Source organism: Monodon monoceros, unplaced genomic scaffold (assembly GCF_005190385.1).
Source record: "Monodon monoceros isolate NGI ecotype Baffin Bay Population unplaced genomic scaffold, NGI_Narwhal_1 Super_Scaffold_7, whole genome shotgun sequence".
In the NCBI taxonomy this organism is placed as follows: Eukaryota; Metazoa; Chordata; class Mammalia; order Artiodactyla; family Monodontidae; genus Monodon; species Monodon monoceros.
In genome coordinates, this window is record NW_021703784.1 from 104,134,238 (window position 1) to 104,149,836 (window position 15,599).

Here is a 15,599-nt window from a genome sequence, read left to right on the forward strand (position 1 = left end):
ACCGCTGTGCCACCAGGGAAGTCCCCAGATTTTAATTTTTATGGTGGCTGGAGAGCCCTGGGTCCTCTGGGGTTTAGTGAAATGAAATTCCTGGGGGAGGCCCCTCCTGCCCACCCAAGGAGCAGCCACCCTGTGCCTGGCAGTCTCCTCCAGGCCGACTCGGGCTGGGATGGGGTAGGTGGAAGAAAAGGCCCAGTGGGCATGACCCACCCGCGCCTCCTGCTGCCCTCCCCACTGCTGTCCCTGCAAGGGGAGGCAGTGTCACTCGGGAGTCGGGGAACCCGCAGCCTCGGGGCTCAGCAGCCCCCTGGCCCCGACGCCAAGCTTATCCAGTGGCCTCCATCCCGTCCATCATCTCCAGAGCCTTCAGGCGAGGCCAGCATCCACAGAAGCATCCCGCGGAGCCCCCATGGGCATGTGAGGGGCCAGGGACATGGCTCTGGGACAAGGGATCACACAGAGCCTCCGTGCACCCCGCCGCGCTAACAGTGGTCACGCTCAGCCCGCTGGGCCCGGGGCCGCATTCTGCCGGCTTCCCTGTTTCCCGCCTGGCACCGAGCGCCCTTGGGCGACGTCCGGCTTTGCAGTTCCTGAGCCAGCTTCCTCCACTCACTTCCATTCAGCACCCTCTCCCCGACCTGCCCCGCCGGCCCATGATGAGCAGAAGGAGGGACAGTGAGGGAGGGAGGCAGAGGGGCGAGATTGTCCAGACAGTGGGCGGCGGTCCCCGACCGGCTCCCCGGGGCCCGACGGAGGGGGGCGCTGGGGGCTGTTGGAGGCGCAGTGATGCTCGCGGGCCCGCCAGGTCCTAGGAAGCACTAGGGCACCGTCCCGGCCCGCACACAGGGTGACTGAGGCTGGGCCTTTGTGCTCACGGGTACCTTTTTCCCGTTAACTGGTGATTTTTTAAGATCAGACATATGATAAGTGAGTACACGGCCTTTATTTAAGAGACAAGACTCAGGTCCAGAGCAAAACTTGGAACCTCGCCCACAGCTCCCTCCCAGCCTGGGCGTGTCCGAGATCCCCTCTTACACATGGGAGGCAGGGCCCCGTCCGACCCGGGGGCGTGGGGCGGGGGTCCTGCCATCCCGGGACAGGGACAGTGCATGCTGACCACCGCCCCCTCCTCTCTGCAGTCATCCAGTTCGGCTTTGTCACCCTGTTCGTTGCGTCCTTCCCGCTGGCGCCGCTCTTTGCGTTGCTGAACAACATCATTGAGATACGCCTGGACGCCAAGAAGTTCATCACCGAGCTCCGAAGACCCGTGGCCGTCAGAGCCAAGGACATCGGTGAGTGCCCTGGGCACTGGGGTTGGAGGACATACTGGGCTTGGGGAAAGCATGCTGCTCCCTGGAAGCCAGAGGCAGAGCTAGCAAAGTGGGGTCCCAGGCTCCTCACTGTGCCTGCCCTGGGGACAGGGTCAGAGATGGGGCGGGGGGTGAGGATGCAGGGCCTCCAGGCCCCTCTCCACCCCACCCCGAACAGCCAGCTCCTGAGATGTGTGGGCCACGGAGAACACTTGGGAAAGAGCTCGTGTCTCTGATATCAGAGCTGCTCCCCGGTGTGCTGCTCAAGGAGGCCCACAAGGTACATTCCCTCTGATGGCCCTCAGCACCCCTGCCCCTCCCCGGCTGTCTGCGTGGCCCCAGAGCACAGAGCCAGACCAGCTAATAGTAGCTGCTCAGCAGTGCCTTCCTACAGAGTGTATCATTTAGTCATTTAACGTTCACAGAAGAGTAAAGGAAGGAGGGAGCCCCCTCCCAGCAATGAAGGAAGAGCATCGTGTCACCTGCCTGTTGGGTCAGGGCCGAGAGCAGCCTGGGCTTTTTAACCCCGAGTCACTAAGGGGCTCCTCATCCATGTGGAAGAGAGGCTTGGGGTTGGGGGACGTTTAACACCAGCATAAGGACTAACTTTCGAATAGTCAAAGGTGTCGAAAGTGGAACCAACATCCTTGTGGAGTGGTGAGCTCCCCGTTACCAGAGGCATTTAAGCATATGTGGGTGCCCGTCTGTCCAGGAGTGGGGGGATCTAGCAGGCAGGGCTCAGAGCCCCATGCACGCCTTGGCCACAGCTGGCCCACACCAGCAAGGACGATGCTCATCGTATCTTAAAGGGAATCAGCTTAATCCGGGACCCAATTTTCAGGGTGAAAACAAAAAAGTCTTTATTGGGATTTTATCTTGAAATGAGATGGAAAATTACAAAATATATTCGTTTTATCTCCTATTGAACGCAATTTTAGTTACAACAGCACCTGTGCTAGTTCTGTGCTGGTTCCTAGAACAAACAAGATTGAATTGTGTGTTAGGGATGTTACCTGTCATTTTACCAAAATAAGGTTTGCACACCAGCGAGATAGATCTTTGGGTTGGGCTTTTTTTTTTTTTTAATAAATTTATTTATTTTTATTTATTTTTTGCTACGTTGGGTCTTCGTTGCCGCGCACGGGCTTTCTCTAGGTGTGGCGAGCGGGGGCTACTCTTCGTTGCGGTGCATGGGTTTCTCATCGTGGTGGCTTTTCTTGTTGCAGAGCATGGGCTCTAGGTGCGCAGGCTCAGTAGTTGTGGCTCGCGGGCTCCAGAGCACAGGCTCTGTAGTTGTGGCGCACAGGCTTAGTTGCTCCGCGGCACGTGGGATCTTCCCGGACCAGGGCTCGAACCCGTGTGCCCTGCATTGGCAGGCAGATTCTTAACCACTGCGCCACCAGAGAAGCCTGGGTTGGGCTTTTGTAGCCCAAATATAATCTTGCAAAAATGCAAGATTATGCTTCATCACTCCTTCCAAAACCTTCTCTCGCCCTTGGCATTGGGTCGCCCTTGTTGAAAACGCCCCTGAGGCCATTGCATCCCCAGCCAGGGGCTCCTCGGCCCGTGCTGGGCCCCATGGTGCGGCCCCACCCACTGATGATGCCAGGCCTACTGCTTCTCCACCATCCACCCCCGCCCCCCGAGAAGCCTGGAGTCCGGCTTTACACGGTGCAGCCTCTCAGGTTGAACCGGATGAAATTACCATTTTCACGATTCAGATGCGCTCAGATATCGGTGATTTCACCTGGTTCACATTTGTGCTCTGGGCTTCGTGATGTGACCTGCCGGCCCCAGGCTTAGAGAGGGTCCAGGCACGCTCGCTGTTCCACCAGGAGGGACGTCTAAGCCCAGCTGCAGTACAGAGGTCATCGCCCTGTGTTTTGACACTTTAGTCTCTCCTTCCTATCTGGACGACCCAGACAATCAGCAAAGACCCGGCAAACAGATGTCCTCCCTCCTAGACTTCGTTTATGATTTTAAAAGATTTTAAGGCCCCAGAACTCACTGGCCCTGTGAAGTCCCTTCTGGCCCCCAGGGTCCCTGATTCTGCCTCATCTGTGGCCTTGGAGCGAGCCTTCGCCCCTCACACCACACCCCTACGTAGCCGGGAGGGCTGTGGCCACAGGGCCGGGGGGGACAGCAGTCCAAAGCAGTGGGTTTGCTGCTGCACTGAGTCAGAGCCCGGCTCACGTTTCCATGAATGGCCGGAGAGTAAACGTTTTTGTCTCTGTGGACTGAGGTGATGTGCAGAATTCTCACCAAAAGGCTAAGTTTCTCACGCTTTTTTCACTCACACTTGAAAATGCAAGAGCTATTCTTTGCTCGTGGGTCATCCAACAACACCAGCCATGCACTGATTTGAGCCACAGGCCGTGTCTGCAAATCCCCGCCTCGAGATCAAGGTGACGTGGAACCCAGGGCTCTCGGAAGCGTACCCCGCCCTGCTCTGAGGACGACCCCAGAGAGCTGTGCCTGGCATTGAACTTTCTCTGGGGCTTTCAGCTGTCGAGTCCCCCCAGGAGCCTCGTGGGGAAGCTGGGGCAAATCCTCGGTCCCACTTTCCAGATGGGGAGACTGAGGCCAGGTGGTTAGCGGAGTTGAGCTGGAAGCGGAGCGCTCAAGCCCTCGGCCCCTCCTGGCACACCTCTGTGAGGTGCACGCCTGAGGCCTGCATGGGGCAGATGGTCATCCCGCCAGGCGCTCCCTGGACAGTCCTTGGGAATCCTGAGCCCGTGCCCAGCGGCCGTGAAGAAAAGAGCGTCGCCTCCCACCACTTGTTGCTTACAAAGGCCCGATTCTCAGGCGCCCAGAGGCCCCAGGCGTGTCCACGGTGGCCAGAGTTTGCTTTGGCATCTGTGCCTGGCAGAGCCATGGCCATGTCCTGTAGCAGCACCGAGAGCCTGCAGCCCCCCAGGGTGGAAGGGAGCACCAGGGCGCCACGCTGCCACCGGCCCTCCGCAGCCCTGGTGGGTGTTGTCGTTCCCACCACGAGCAGGGCTTGGATCATATCCTCAGGGTTTCTGATCGCGGCTCCTCGATTATTCCCAGTCCTTACGGACTGGCTGCTCCCTTCCTGGTTCCTGCCTGGTCAGCTGGAGCATAATCTGGGTTTGTTTATGGCCTCCTCCACGGTAACCTTTCCTTGAAGAGGCTTTTGTATTCCTCCTGTGATCCGTGCAGGGCCCTGAGGGGACAGAGGGCCCCAGTGGCCCCCATGACCTGCACCCACGGTGCCAGGGGTGTCTGGAGGAAGCTCTGCCACAAAGCACAGGCGCCGCGACTGCCCTGCTTGGCCCTGGAGAGGGGGGGCGTGGCGAGTGGCTGCAGTGACCCAGCCGCGTGCGCACGTGGGAACCGGCTCCAGCATCGCAGTCCTGGACCTTTGACTCCAGACCAGCATGCTTCCTGCCCTCGTGCTCATTCTTCAGAGCCTTCCGAGTGAGGAACTCTGCCTGAGCTCAGCTCCCGGGTGCTGAGAGTTGACAAGCGTGTCTCAACACCTCCCTGACGTGTGCTTGGAAACGGGGCTTAGCGTCTCCTGGGACAGCAGTGATGCCTTGAAGAAGGCCGATGGAAATGAGGCATCTCCCCCCGCGAGATTTTCATAAGCGAAGCCAAGATTTGTCCCAAACAGCATCAGCCCCTTGTACCTCGAGGTCGTCAGAGCAATGATTCTTATCCTGGAGTGCAGAGTGTGTGTCTGAATAACTTGGAGGGTCAAGGCTCCAGAAGAGGCTGATCCTGCGGACCGGGGCGGCGTCCGGGTTCTGCACTTTTGCAACAGGAGCCCACGGTTCTGGGGTGGGGATCACACAGAGGACCATCGGCCCGGACATAAAGGCACTGCAGGACCTGGAAGCCCGGCTCAGCCCCGGGCCGTGGAAAGCCCTCGCTGGCCCATCCGTCTCCCACCTCAGCAGCCCCGTTTTCTGTTGTCACCTGTCTCAGCCCGTTGGGCCGCTGCCTGGGCCGCCGCAGACTCGTTTCCTCCTGCTGTGCTCAGGAGCCGCCCCCCGAGGCAGCCCCCTGCCCGGAAACCTCAACTTGCCCGGCTCATCGGCACCCCGGCCCCCCACTCGGAGTTCTCAAGCTCAGAGCCCTCGGGGCCAGGCAGGGCCGCAAGAAGGAGTGGACGAAACATATACAGCAGGCGTGCTTGTTCCCATGAAACACCCAACCCTCGGGGTTTTTTTGTCTCCCCTCTTTAGTCAGGTCTGGGTTTGGTTAAATGTCTCTCTAAGCGACTGGTGGTGATAAAGGGAGTTGCCTTGGTACAGAGAGACCTGCAGTGCATTGTGTGGCCTGAAGGAGGCACCACTGCCAGCCAGGGCCAACTGTTGTCATGGAGATGCCAGCCCGATGCTGACCCAGAGCTGAGGCTCCTTTAGAAGCAGCAAGTTTCGCTTTTCAAAAATACGTCATCCCGGTCTGTGAACATCCATCAACATTTTTTTTTCTATTTGCATTGTATCTTTCTTTTTAACATCTTTATTGGAGTATGATTGCTTTACAATGGTGTGTTAGTTTCTGCTTTATAAAAAAGTGACTCAGTTATACATACACATATGTTCCCATATCTCTTCCCTCTTGCATCTCCCTCCCTCCCACCCTCCCTATCCCACCCCTCTAGGTGGTCACAAAGCACCGAGCTGATCTCCCTGTGCCATGCGGCTGCTTCCCACTAGCTATCTACCTTACGTTTGGTAGTGTATATATGTCCACGCCACTCTTTCACTTTGTCACTTCCCCCTCCCCATACCCTCAAGTCCATTCTCTAGTAGGTCTGTGTCTTTATTGCCGTCTTACCCCTAGGTTCCTCATGACCCTTTTTTTTTTTCCGTAGATTCCATATATATGTGTTAGCATACGGTATTTGTTTTTCTCTTTCTGACTTACTTCATCACTCTGTATGACAGACTCCAGGTCCATCCACCTCACTACAGATATCTCAATTTCGTTTCTTTTTATGGCTGAGTAATATTCCATTGTATATATGTGCCACATCTTTATCCATTCATCCAAGGATGGACACTTCCATATCCTGCCTTCCATATCCTGGCTATTGTAAACACAGCTGCAGTGAACATTTTGGTACATGTCTCTTTTTGAATTATGGTTTTCTCAGGGTAGATGCCCAGTCGTGGGATTGCTGGGTCATATGGTAGTTCTATTTTTTAGTTTGTTTTGTTTTGCGGTACGCAGGCCTCTCACTGTTGTGGCCTCTCCCGTTGCGGAGCACAGGCTCCGGACGCGCAGGCTCAGCGGCCATGGCTCACGGGCCCAGCCGCTCCGCGGCACGTGGGATCTTCCCGGACTGGGGCACGAACCCGTGTCCCCTGCATCGGCAGGCAGACTCTCAACCACTGCGCCACCAGGGAAGCCCTATTTTTAGTTTTTTAAGGAACCTCCATACTGTTCTCCATAGTGGCTGTATCAATTTACATTCCCACCAGCATTTTTTAAGTAGCGGGCAAGCTCGAGGAAACACCCACGCACCTGGATGTGGCAACCTCTGCTCGGGCGTGAAGCCTAGTTGGAAGGGCTTTCTACGTTCATACAGTCACTCGGCCAACACTTAGCCAACAGCACCCAGCCCCACGTGCCAGGCTGCGTGCTAGACCCAGGAGGGATGAAGGATGTGCTCCCTGGGAGCGTGGAGTCTCCAGAAGGGCTCCCAGCCCCCGAGGCGGCCAGCCGTGAGGGTGGGCCCTGCACAGCGCTGACTTTGTACAGATGCGTCGTCCGAGGAGATGCCTCTTGCTCACTTGCACCTCGAGTGCTTCCTTCGGGAGAGACAGGAAGGGTGGTGGATCTAGCGCCCCGAGGAGTGCAGGCCCCGTGACCGCCCTGCCACTGCTCCAGCACGAAAGTGAATCAAACACCGCTGCCCTCGTGGGAAGACCCAACAGAACCAGGACGAACTTCGCATCTCCGTTTCGGTGATAGCCTGCACGGGTGGCTGATGGGCAGGGAGGTGAGCGTTACTCCCACGAGGCCCCGCAGAAGGGTCTGCAGCGGGCAGCGTAAATGCTTGCTTCATGGAGTGGGGTCCCCGGCGCCGGCTGGGGAGCCCCCTCACGGCAGACCTCGGGTGCTGGGTCCCAGCCTGCGGCTTCCAGCTTCTGGGCTACATGGGCCTGAACTCCTGCTGTCTCTGCAGACCCCCAGCATACACCCCCGAGACGGGCACTCGCTGCGAGGGCAGGAACGCCCATGAGCAGTTCTATGTGCCCTGGGTTGAGACCCCCAACCACCGGCCACTGTCCCCTCCAGCCCTTCCCGAGAAGTGCCGTTGTCATCACTCAGATCTGGCTCCGGGCAGGGAGAGAGAGTGCCTGGGACAGGATTCCAGCCCCAACTTTCGATGATGTGTGCCTAGCCTCATAGGAACGCGGTCAGGTCGGGGGCAGGGGCACTGGGCGCCCTTCCAGGAGTCGCAGCATTGAGGCCCTAAGGAGTGGGGCTAGCCCTGGGTAAAGGGCTTCCGTCCTGGGCTTTCTGGTTCTTGTCTCTGCTGGGAGGGAGGCCAGTGGAGCAGCGCGTGATTCTCCAGGTGCTGTGTAATCGTCCTTCTGTCCACCTGCAATTAGGTACAGTGCTCCACCTTGGGGTGATGGGAACAAGGGAGCATCCAGACGGGAAATGGTTTGTACCGCACTGCTGTTCAGTCATTATACCCAGGCCATGGTCCCAGCCTCACCAGCCGGGGGCCCTGGCTTTGCTCCTTGACACTCGCCCTGCATCTGGCCTGTCCCTAAATTCAGTTTTCCTGGCACTAGAGCTATGGAAAATTCATAGGACATCAAACTTCGTGGTTTCAGTCTCCAGTTACTGCTGCGTGGGCTCTTTGGGGCAGGAGCTGCGTCCAAATTGAATCTTTGTCTCTCTAGAAAAAGGCTCCATCCAAGCCGATCAGTAGTTTACACAGCTTCGCGGGAGACTGTTCAGAACCAGGGACCAGATGTTTCTAAGCATCTCTTTGAGAAGCTACACAGTTTGCTTAAAAACAGCTGACGAGCCAGTATAAGCCATGGGCTCTGTTGTCAGCCAGGCTCCCCCAGGTCCTCCCCAAACAATTCCCTGTTACCACGTGTCTGACCTGCCCCAGAAAAGGACCAGACCGGCCCCTGCGAAGGCCGGGCTGCTGCCTGCTAGCCCGAGTTACTGAGATCCAGGGCAGGGGGGTCTTTAAACCTGTGCTTCCCTTCCCCGCAGGAATCTGGTACGATATCCTCAGAGGCATCGGGAAGCTTGCCGTCATAATCAACGTAAGTGACCGGTGACGTCAGGACCTCGGCCAGGAAGCCCGGCCGAGCTGCCATGCGGCCGGGCACCCCTTCCCCTTCCAGGGAGCTGGTCCGTACCTCCAGCCTCGGAGCGGTTCCCAGCTGGCAGGAGCATCTCCTCTTCAGAAGCATCCCTTGGTCCTGTTGAGGGGTGGGGCGGGCTCTGGTGGGAATGACAAAATCTCCTCGACCTTTCTCTGAAACCGGGGGCAACACCCTCCACTGTACCCACCTTGGCCCCTAAGTCCCCTCTCTCCCAAGTCCTGAGAACAAACAAGAGAAGGAGATACAGGCAGACAGGGAGGGAGAGAGACAGAGACAGGGAGGGCGGGAGAGGGAGAGAGACAGAGACAGGGAGGGCGGGAGAGAGAGACACACAGAGACACAGAGACAGAGAGAGACACGGAGATACCTCATTAGCAACTCTTCTGCTCTTTTTTTAAAAAGTTAATTTTGGGACGTCCCTGGAGGTCCAGTGGTTAAGACTCCGTGCTTCCACTGCAGGGGACACGGGTTCGATCCCTGGTCGGGGAACTAAGATCCCGCAGGCCACGCGACACGGCCAAAGAAAAAAAGTTAACTTTCCCCCTTTATGTGAAACTCATGCCCGCTCTTCAAAGAAAGTTTGAGAAATACTGAAACACGGAGAGAAGAGGAACCTGCCAGTCGCACACACATGCACACAGGCACGCACAGATACACGAGCTCGCTGAGGACAGTGCCCCGCGCTCCATGGCCCTGCCCCAGCATCTGGTCCACGCCTTCCTGACACGAGAACCCCAGGGGGGTCTGCAACGCCTCAGCCCTGTGACCCTAACCCCTCCACCAGCCGGCCAAGCCTGAGCCCCCCAGAAGCTGCCACCTTGCGCCTTGTAGGGTCGGGGATGGAGCGGGGGGCGGGCAGGCAGCTCCCTGGAGCAGATGGTCACAGTGCTGGGTCAGGGTCACAGTGAGGCCCTGACACTCAGTCCCCACGGCACAGGAAGTGATGCTCGGCCCAGGAGAAGGGACCCTCAGAGCCCTGGACCTGCTTTCCCTGCTGGCCGACAGCTCCCTGTCAGCCACCCAGTCCCGCTGGGTTAAGGCTTTGAAACCCCACTTATAAAGGGAGGCCGTGGGCTGAGCTTGCACACTGGACAGTGACAGCTCCACACCCCGACCCGGGCTGAGCTGGGCGGCACATTTTGATGGGGAGAGGCTGGAAACACCAAGGTACAGCCCCTGTGGGGCATGAGCATGGGGGCGCTGAGAGCAGAGCAGCTAGGAACAAGCTGGACGTCTCGTGAGAGCAGCCAGCAGCAACAATAATAATAATAGCGGCTAACATTTATTGAGCATCTAGAATGCTCCGGGCCCTTCTAAGCCCATTCAGTGCACCCACCCACTAGTGCACACACGGCCCACGGAGGCAGAGGGTTATTGCCCCATCTTGCAGGTGATACAGCCGAGGCACAGAGAGGTCAGGTGACTTGCCCAAGGTCACACAGCCAACAAGAGGCAGAGCTGGACTTTACCCCAGGCCGTCGGGTCCATGCTCTGATACTGGCCTTACACTGCACTGCCCCGGGGACTGCTCTAGAATAGGGTGAGCTGGGTCTGAACTTCACAATCCAAAAAGCACTTTCCCTCCCTGCCTCGCTCTCTTTCAAACAAGCCAGGAAGGAGAAGCACCTAGAGCGGGCGCTGTCAGCCCTGTTTGACAAGAGAAAATGGAGGCACAGAGAGGTCAGGCGATTTGTCCAGGGCCACACAGCCAGTGAGAGGCAGCCAGCATTGTCCCCAAGCCTTCTCGTTCAGGGGCGCCCTGTTCCCAGCCCCCGGGCCCTCTCCTCAAGGTGCTGGAGGGGCTGGCAGGAATGCCCCCAACCCTTCGTTTGTCACTCGACAAGCCGAGGCCATGGGGTCGTGTTTGCCAACTTGGGTCACGTGGCCGGGCCCCAGGGCCAGCGCTGCCCTGGCTCAGGTGGGGTACGTGCCCTCCGCCTCCCAGCTGGCGTCCGTACTCACTGCTCTGTTCCCGCCCCAGGCGTTCGTGATCTCCTTCACGTCGGACTTCATCCCTCGCCTGGTGTACCTCTACATGTACAGTGAGAACGGGACCATGCACGGCTTCGTCAACCACACCCTCTCCTCCTTCAATGTCAGCGACTTCCAGAATGGCACGGCCCCCAACGACCCCCTCGACCTGGGCTACGAAGTGCAGATCTGCAGGTACCGCCCAGGCAGCTCTCTTTAAAGAGCCCCATTTGGTGGGCTTCTGCGAAAACCCCAGTTCAAGCCAGGATTCTTTCAGGGCAAATCACAGAACAGCTCAGTCTTGCTTCAAGGGGAAAAAAAAATATCCCTGGGGTAGGGGTAGGATGTGATTTATTAGTTCTTTAACTAAGAAGTCCACGAGAGGCTTCCGGCATGGCTGGATCCAGGGGCTGCCGTTTGTCATCCGGCCCCATTCTGACACTGCCTCCCAATTCTATACATTCCTGCATGTGGGCGTCATTTCCTGACAGGCAGTAAGCGTCCCCCAGCAGTCCTCTCTGCTCAGCAGTCCCAGTAGGGGGGCTTTCTTTGCCACTCGTCAGCAGAAGTCCTAGGATTGAGTCTCAATGACCTGTCTCGGGTCAGAGGCCCATCCCTGAACCAATCACTGTTGCCAGAGTGTGCGGGGATCTTGTTGGCTAGGTCTGGGTCGTGTGCCAGGGTATGGAGTCATAGCCATAGATTTGGGGGCACCCGAAGGAAAACTGGGGTGCTGGGTGCTGGGCAGGCAAAAGCAACAGATGTCTGAGAGGGTCCAACCTGCGGGGCCCCATCAGCCGGCCAGACACTCAGGGCGGGCAGGTAGCACCCCAGGAAAGACGGAGGCGGGGAAGAGGGTGGGGGCACGAGTGAGGGGCAGAGCCAGGCCTGGCTATTCGCTGTGCATCTTCCACGTGCCAGCCTGGCTGGGTTAGGGGCCGGGGGCTCAGGGCTGGGGCTCGGGAATGGGCCACATGATCCCTGCTGCCCAGGGACTTTGTGCAGGGACAACAGAAGCATAAACAGATCGAGTTAAAGCGGTGATAGTAGCAGGAAGCCCGGGTAGAGGGTGTAGGCAGTAGGGCTCACTCCAAGGGGAGGGGCAAAGCGGGTAAAAGAAGAGTGGTGAGCAGGGGCGCCTGTGGGTGGGAAACTACAGCCTGTTCTGGAGCGTAAAGGGAAACGTGGACGGTAGGACTGAAGGTGCGGGCAGGGGCACGGCATCCCGGGTCAAGAAACAGAGGACTGTGGAGCGACTGGCCACGGGCTTTGCCATGAGGCTGAGACCGGGGAGGCAGAGTGGGGCACACCCGGCATCTGTGGGCAGTCCGCACCGCCTCCAGCCCCGCTGAGATTCAAAACACGAAAGACTGCAAGGGCCAGAGCGCGTGTCACAAAGCCCACGCGATGCGCAGCCCTTTCTGCGTAGGGTGGATAATCTACCCCAAGGCTGTTTACTCTTACTTTGCCCATATTCTGTCAAGCTTACCTGTCTGTCTTCGTACCCTTGCCCTAGTAGCAGGAAGCGGAGGAGACTAGAGCCAGGGTCCAGGGTGCTGACAGCAACAAGCGGTGACATGTGGCTGCTTGCAAAAAAAAAAAAAAAAAAACTGGCCCAAGAAATGGAAAACCAGCACCGCGTGCAGTCGTTGGAACAGGCAGGCAGACGTGTCCGGCATAGGTGCTACTGAGGGCTTTGCAACAGCAGATGTGCCCGGCTGACCCCGAGTGCTTAAAGAGAAATTACACGACGTGCCGTGTGTTCTGTGTTAGGGCAGGGACCACACCTACTCTGGGACCCAGTACAGCCAGGCCTGCCAACGAGAAAGGGCAGGTGACACACAAACAGGCAACACGACATGCTTCCCGCTTTTCAGAATCCCACCCACCGCATGTTTCAAGGCACATGTACGTGAGCACGTACATCACAGGAAAGGCCCAGGTGATCTGCTTCAACCCCCTGCGTGGTCGCCTCGGGCAGGGTCTGCCTGGAGAGCTGGGGGTCAAGGGCAGGGACTCAAGGTCCCTTCCTCGCCATCCTCCGCAGGCACGGGCCCCAGAGACCCCTGAGCTTCCGGTCCAGGACCCCTGCCGCTTCTCAGCCAGCGCTGCACTACTCCCGTTTTGTTTGAACATCCCACGCTAAGAACACACTCAGGCTGACCTATTTAACTCAGAATGAATTTTAGAGGAAGAATGATTTAGAACAAAGAAGGCAGGGATATAGGTGGTCATTTTATTATAAATTCCCTCAGAAATGTCAGTATTGGTGTTTCCTGGGTAAGAATCGGGCATCGGGCATCCAGCCCCCGGAAGCACCTCCCCATCCATGCATCGGTCAGGAGTCCTGGCCATGAGGGGGAGGCCAAGGAGACAGAGCAGAGACCTGGTTTTTAAGTGAGAACCTTGTTACTTTTACCCCCACAGAGAAGGAAGGCCATGGGCCAGTCCACTCTGCTCCCTGGGATTCGGGCTTTAGCCAGGCCCACCCGACCGTTGCCCACTATTAAGTGCTGTAGGTGCCATGAGCTCCGTGCTGCCGGCCGCTCCCCTGTCAAGCTGCCTCCCAAAGGAGCAGCACCCAGCCCAGCCTGGGGCAGCAGGAATGGGAGAGGCAGCTTAGCAGAGCTGAGCGCTGTGACCCCTGCTGGCTACCATTTATTCCTGCACTGAAACAGACGTGGTCTCATTGAATGCTCACAGCAGCCCCAGAGAGGGCATTATTATTCTCCCCAGGGAGAGCTGGCAGGCTTAGCACAAGAGCAAAGCAAGGAAAGCTGTAAGATCATCTCTGATAGAGGCCAGTGCAGGTGGTGGGGGTTGGCATCTGGACGGTTCTTATGTAAGTGGGCTTTGAGGGATGCATAGGAGTTTGCCAGGTGACCCAAACACATTTCCCAGCATCCTGGTGCAACTGGCCTTGAGAACAGAAAGAAGAGGGAAGAGAAAATGTGTGTGGCTTCTGACGCTGGGAGAACAGGGGATGCCTGTTCCCATCGGAGATCAGGTGGTGCATCTTCTGCGTGGCTCAGCAGCTGGCACCAGAGGGTGTGTTCCCAGCCCAATCCCGTCTCTGGGGTTGGCAGCTTAGCTCTGAACAGGCCCTCCGAGGCTCCCATCCAGCTCCCTCAGACACAAAGCTCTGTGGGTGAGGGGCCCTGTCTGTGCCCCCAGCAAGCTCTGCCCCTGGAATGCAGGGGCATGCAGTAGCTGCTCAATAAATACTTGCGACATGACTAAGTGAGGGAATGCCAGACCGAGGCCCAGAGAGGCCAAGCGATGGAGCAGGGATGCACAGCAAGGCGGGAGCCGGCTCTGGGTCTATGCGAGGCCTGTGCCCACAGAGCTAGGTGCCTCCTCTCCTGGTCTCCCCACCTGGGCCTCAGCTTTTCAGTAACCAGCAGGGCACAGCTGCAACCCAGCACCTAGAAACCGCCCCGGCCATGGCTTCCTCACACGGCTTTAGGGAAGCTTTTCGCACACAGAGGGGGTCAGCCCCGTTAAAACCAAGCACCTCCCAAATTTTGGGGCGGTTGGTGGGGACAGAACCCGGGTTCTCATCCTCACTCTGCCCCACATCAGGCATCTCTGGGCCTCGGAGAAAACGGCAGACCTAAAGCCCCGGAGGCACCCACCACGCCCGCTGCACAAGGGACAGGGGTGGGACCTTGGGGGCCAGGGAAGTAAGCAACCTTGTCTCCCAGCAGGCGCTCATGGGCAATGTCTGGAAGTGATGAGAAGAGGGCCGGGCTGGTATTTATTACACGGAGATAAGGAGCTAACAGTTGGGAGAGGGAGAGACATGCCCCTCGGGCGCTGGGCCCCCGTGGGGCAGGGCGGGCCTGGGGACAGTTCCCTGGTGCCCCGACCACACTAACTACATGGTTAACGTCGTACAAGGGCTACTTTGAGAAAACGTTTCATTTTTTCCAATAGTTTCCCCTACAGAGAAGGTCGAGACTGGAGAACTGGATTTCAGGGAGCCCTGCCTGGAGTTTTGTGGATGATGGGGGTTGGGTTGAGTCTCTAGGCTTAGGGACCCCACCCCTCTTCAACCAGGGAGGCCCCACTTGCTTTGTGTGACCTACCAGAGTCTCAGGTGGGATTTCTGTTTAGAAAATGGGCTCCACTGCCTTCAAAAGTTTGGAACCCCTGGACCAGATGGTCCCGGAGCCTCTTTCTGTGGGCCCACGGCTGGACTTATGGGGACGCCGCTCTGGCCTGCCCAGCCCACGTGGGTGCTGGCACCCCCTCCAACATGGGGAGACTCCCTGGGCGTGTGAGTGGGCTGGAGAGGGGCCTCTTCCTCCAGGGAGGGTGCTGTCCTACAGTTGGCCCAGGGTCCGACTCAGGCTTTCCTGACACTCACAAGCCCCTCTGTGCGGCCAGACCCCAGTTCCTCTCAGAGACCCAACTCCATTTTGCAGGTACAAAGACTACCGGGAGCCACCATGGTCGGAACACAAGTACGACGTCTCCAAGGACTTCTGGGCCGTCCTGGCCGCCCGGCTGGCCTTTGTCATCGTCTTCCAGGTGCGAGGGTCCTGTCTGCTTCCAGAAGGTTTGGGAATTGAGGCACCGAGGAGGTGCTCTATGCCCAGAACAGGGTCAGGAGGACAGGAGCTGGCCGGCATCGGGGGCTCGGGGACTGGAGGACTTGCCCTGGGCACCCAAGGGTGGGGAGTACTGGTGACCCCAGGCCCTGGGCAAGGACAGGTCCCAGCCCCTCCTCAGTTAAAGGAAGGCGGGAGGGGGGTTCCAGAAGGACTGGGGTCGTTCAGGGAACGCAGGTTTAGTTAAATGCAAGGCGTCTTTATTGAAGGAGACCTCAGTCTCCCCTGTCACTGTGCAGCAGGAGACGCGCCCCAGTGGACAGGGCTGGCAGGGAGGGACGGGAGGGCAGTGGGCTCCCAGCTGATACCAGCGCCCCCCTGCCCCCCCACAGCAGGCGGGGGACCTGGCCCCGCCTGGCCCAGTCTCTGGG

The 15,599-nt window shown here is 58.2% G+C and overlaps 1 protein-coding gene across 2 annotated transcripts in view; it reads left to right on the forward strand.

Annotated features, from left to right (window-relative positions):
- Positions 1-15,599, forward strand: part of ANO1 (anoctamin 1) — a 161,932-nt gene that overhangs the window by 143,344 nt on the left and 2,989 nt on the right. For both annotated transcript variants that reach the window (XM_029208737.1, XM_029208738.1), the window contains 4 exons: positions 1,140-1,292; positions 8,529-8,581; positions 10,626-10,810; positions 15,043-15,148. In XM_029208737.1, coding sequence (XP_029064570.1) covers positions 1,140-1,292; positions 8,529-8,581; positions 10,626-10,810; positions 15,043-15,148 — 497 coding nt within the window. The remainder of the gene's footprint in view (positions 1-1,139; positions 1,293-8,528; positions 8,582-10,625; positions 10,811-15,042; positions 15,149-15,599) is intronic.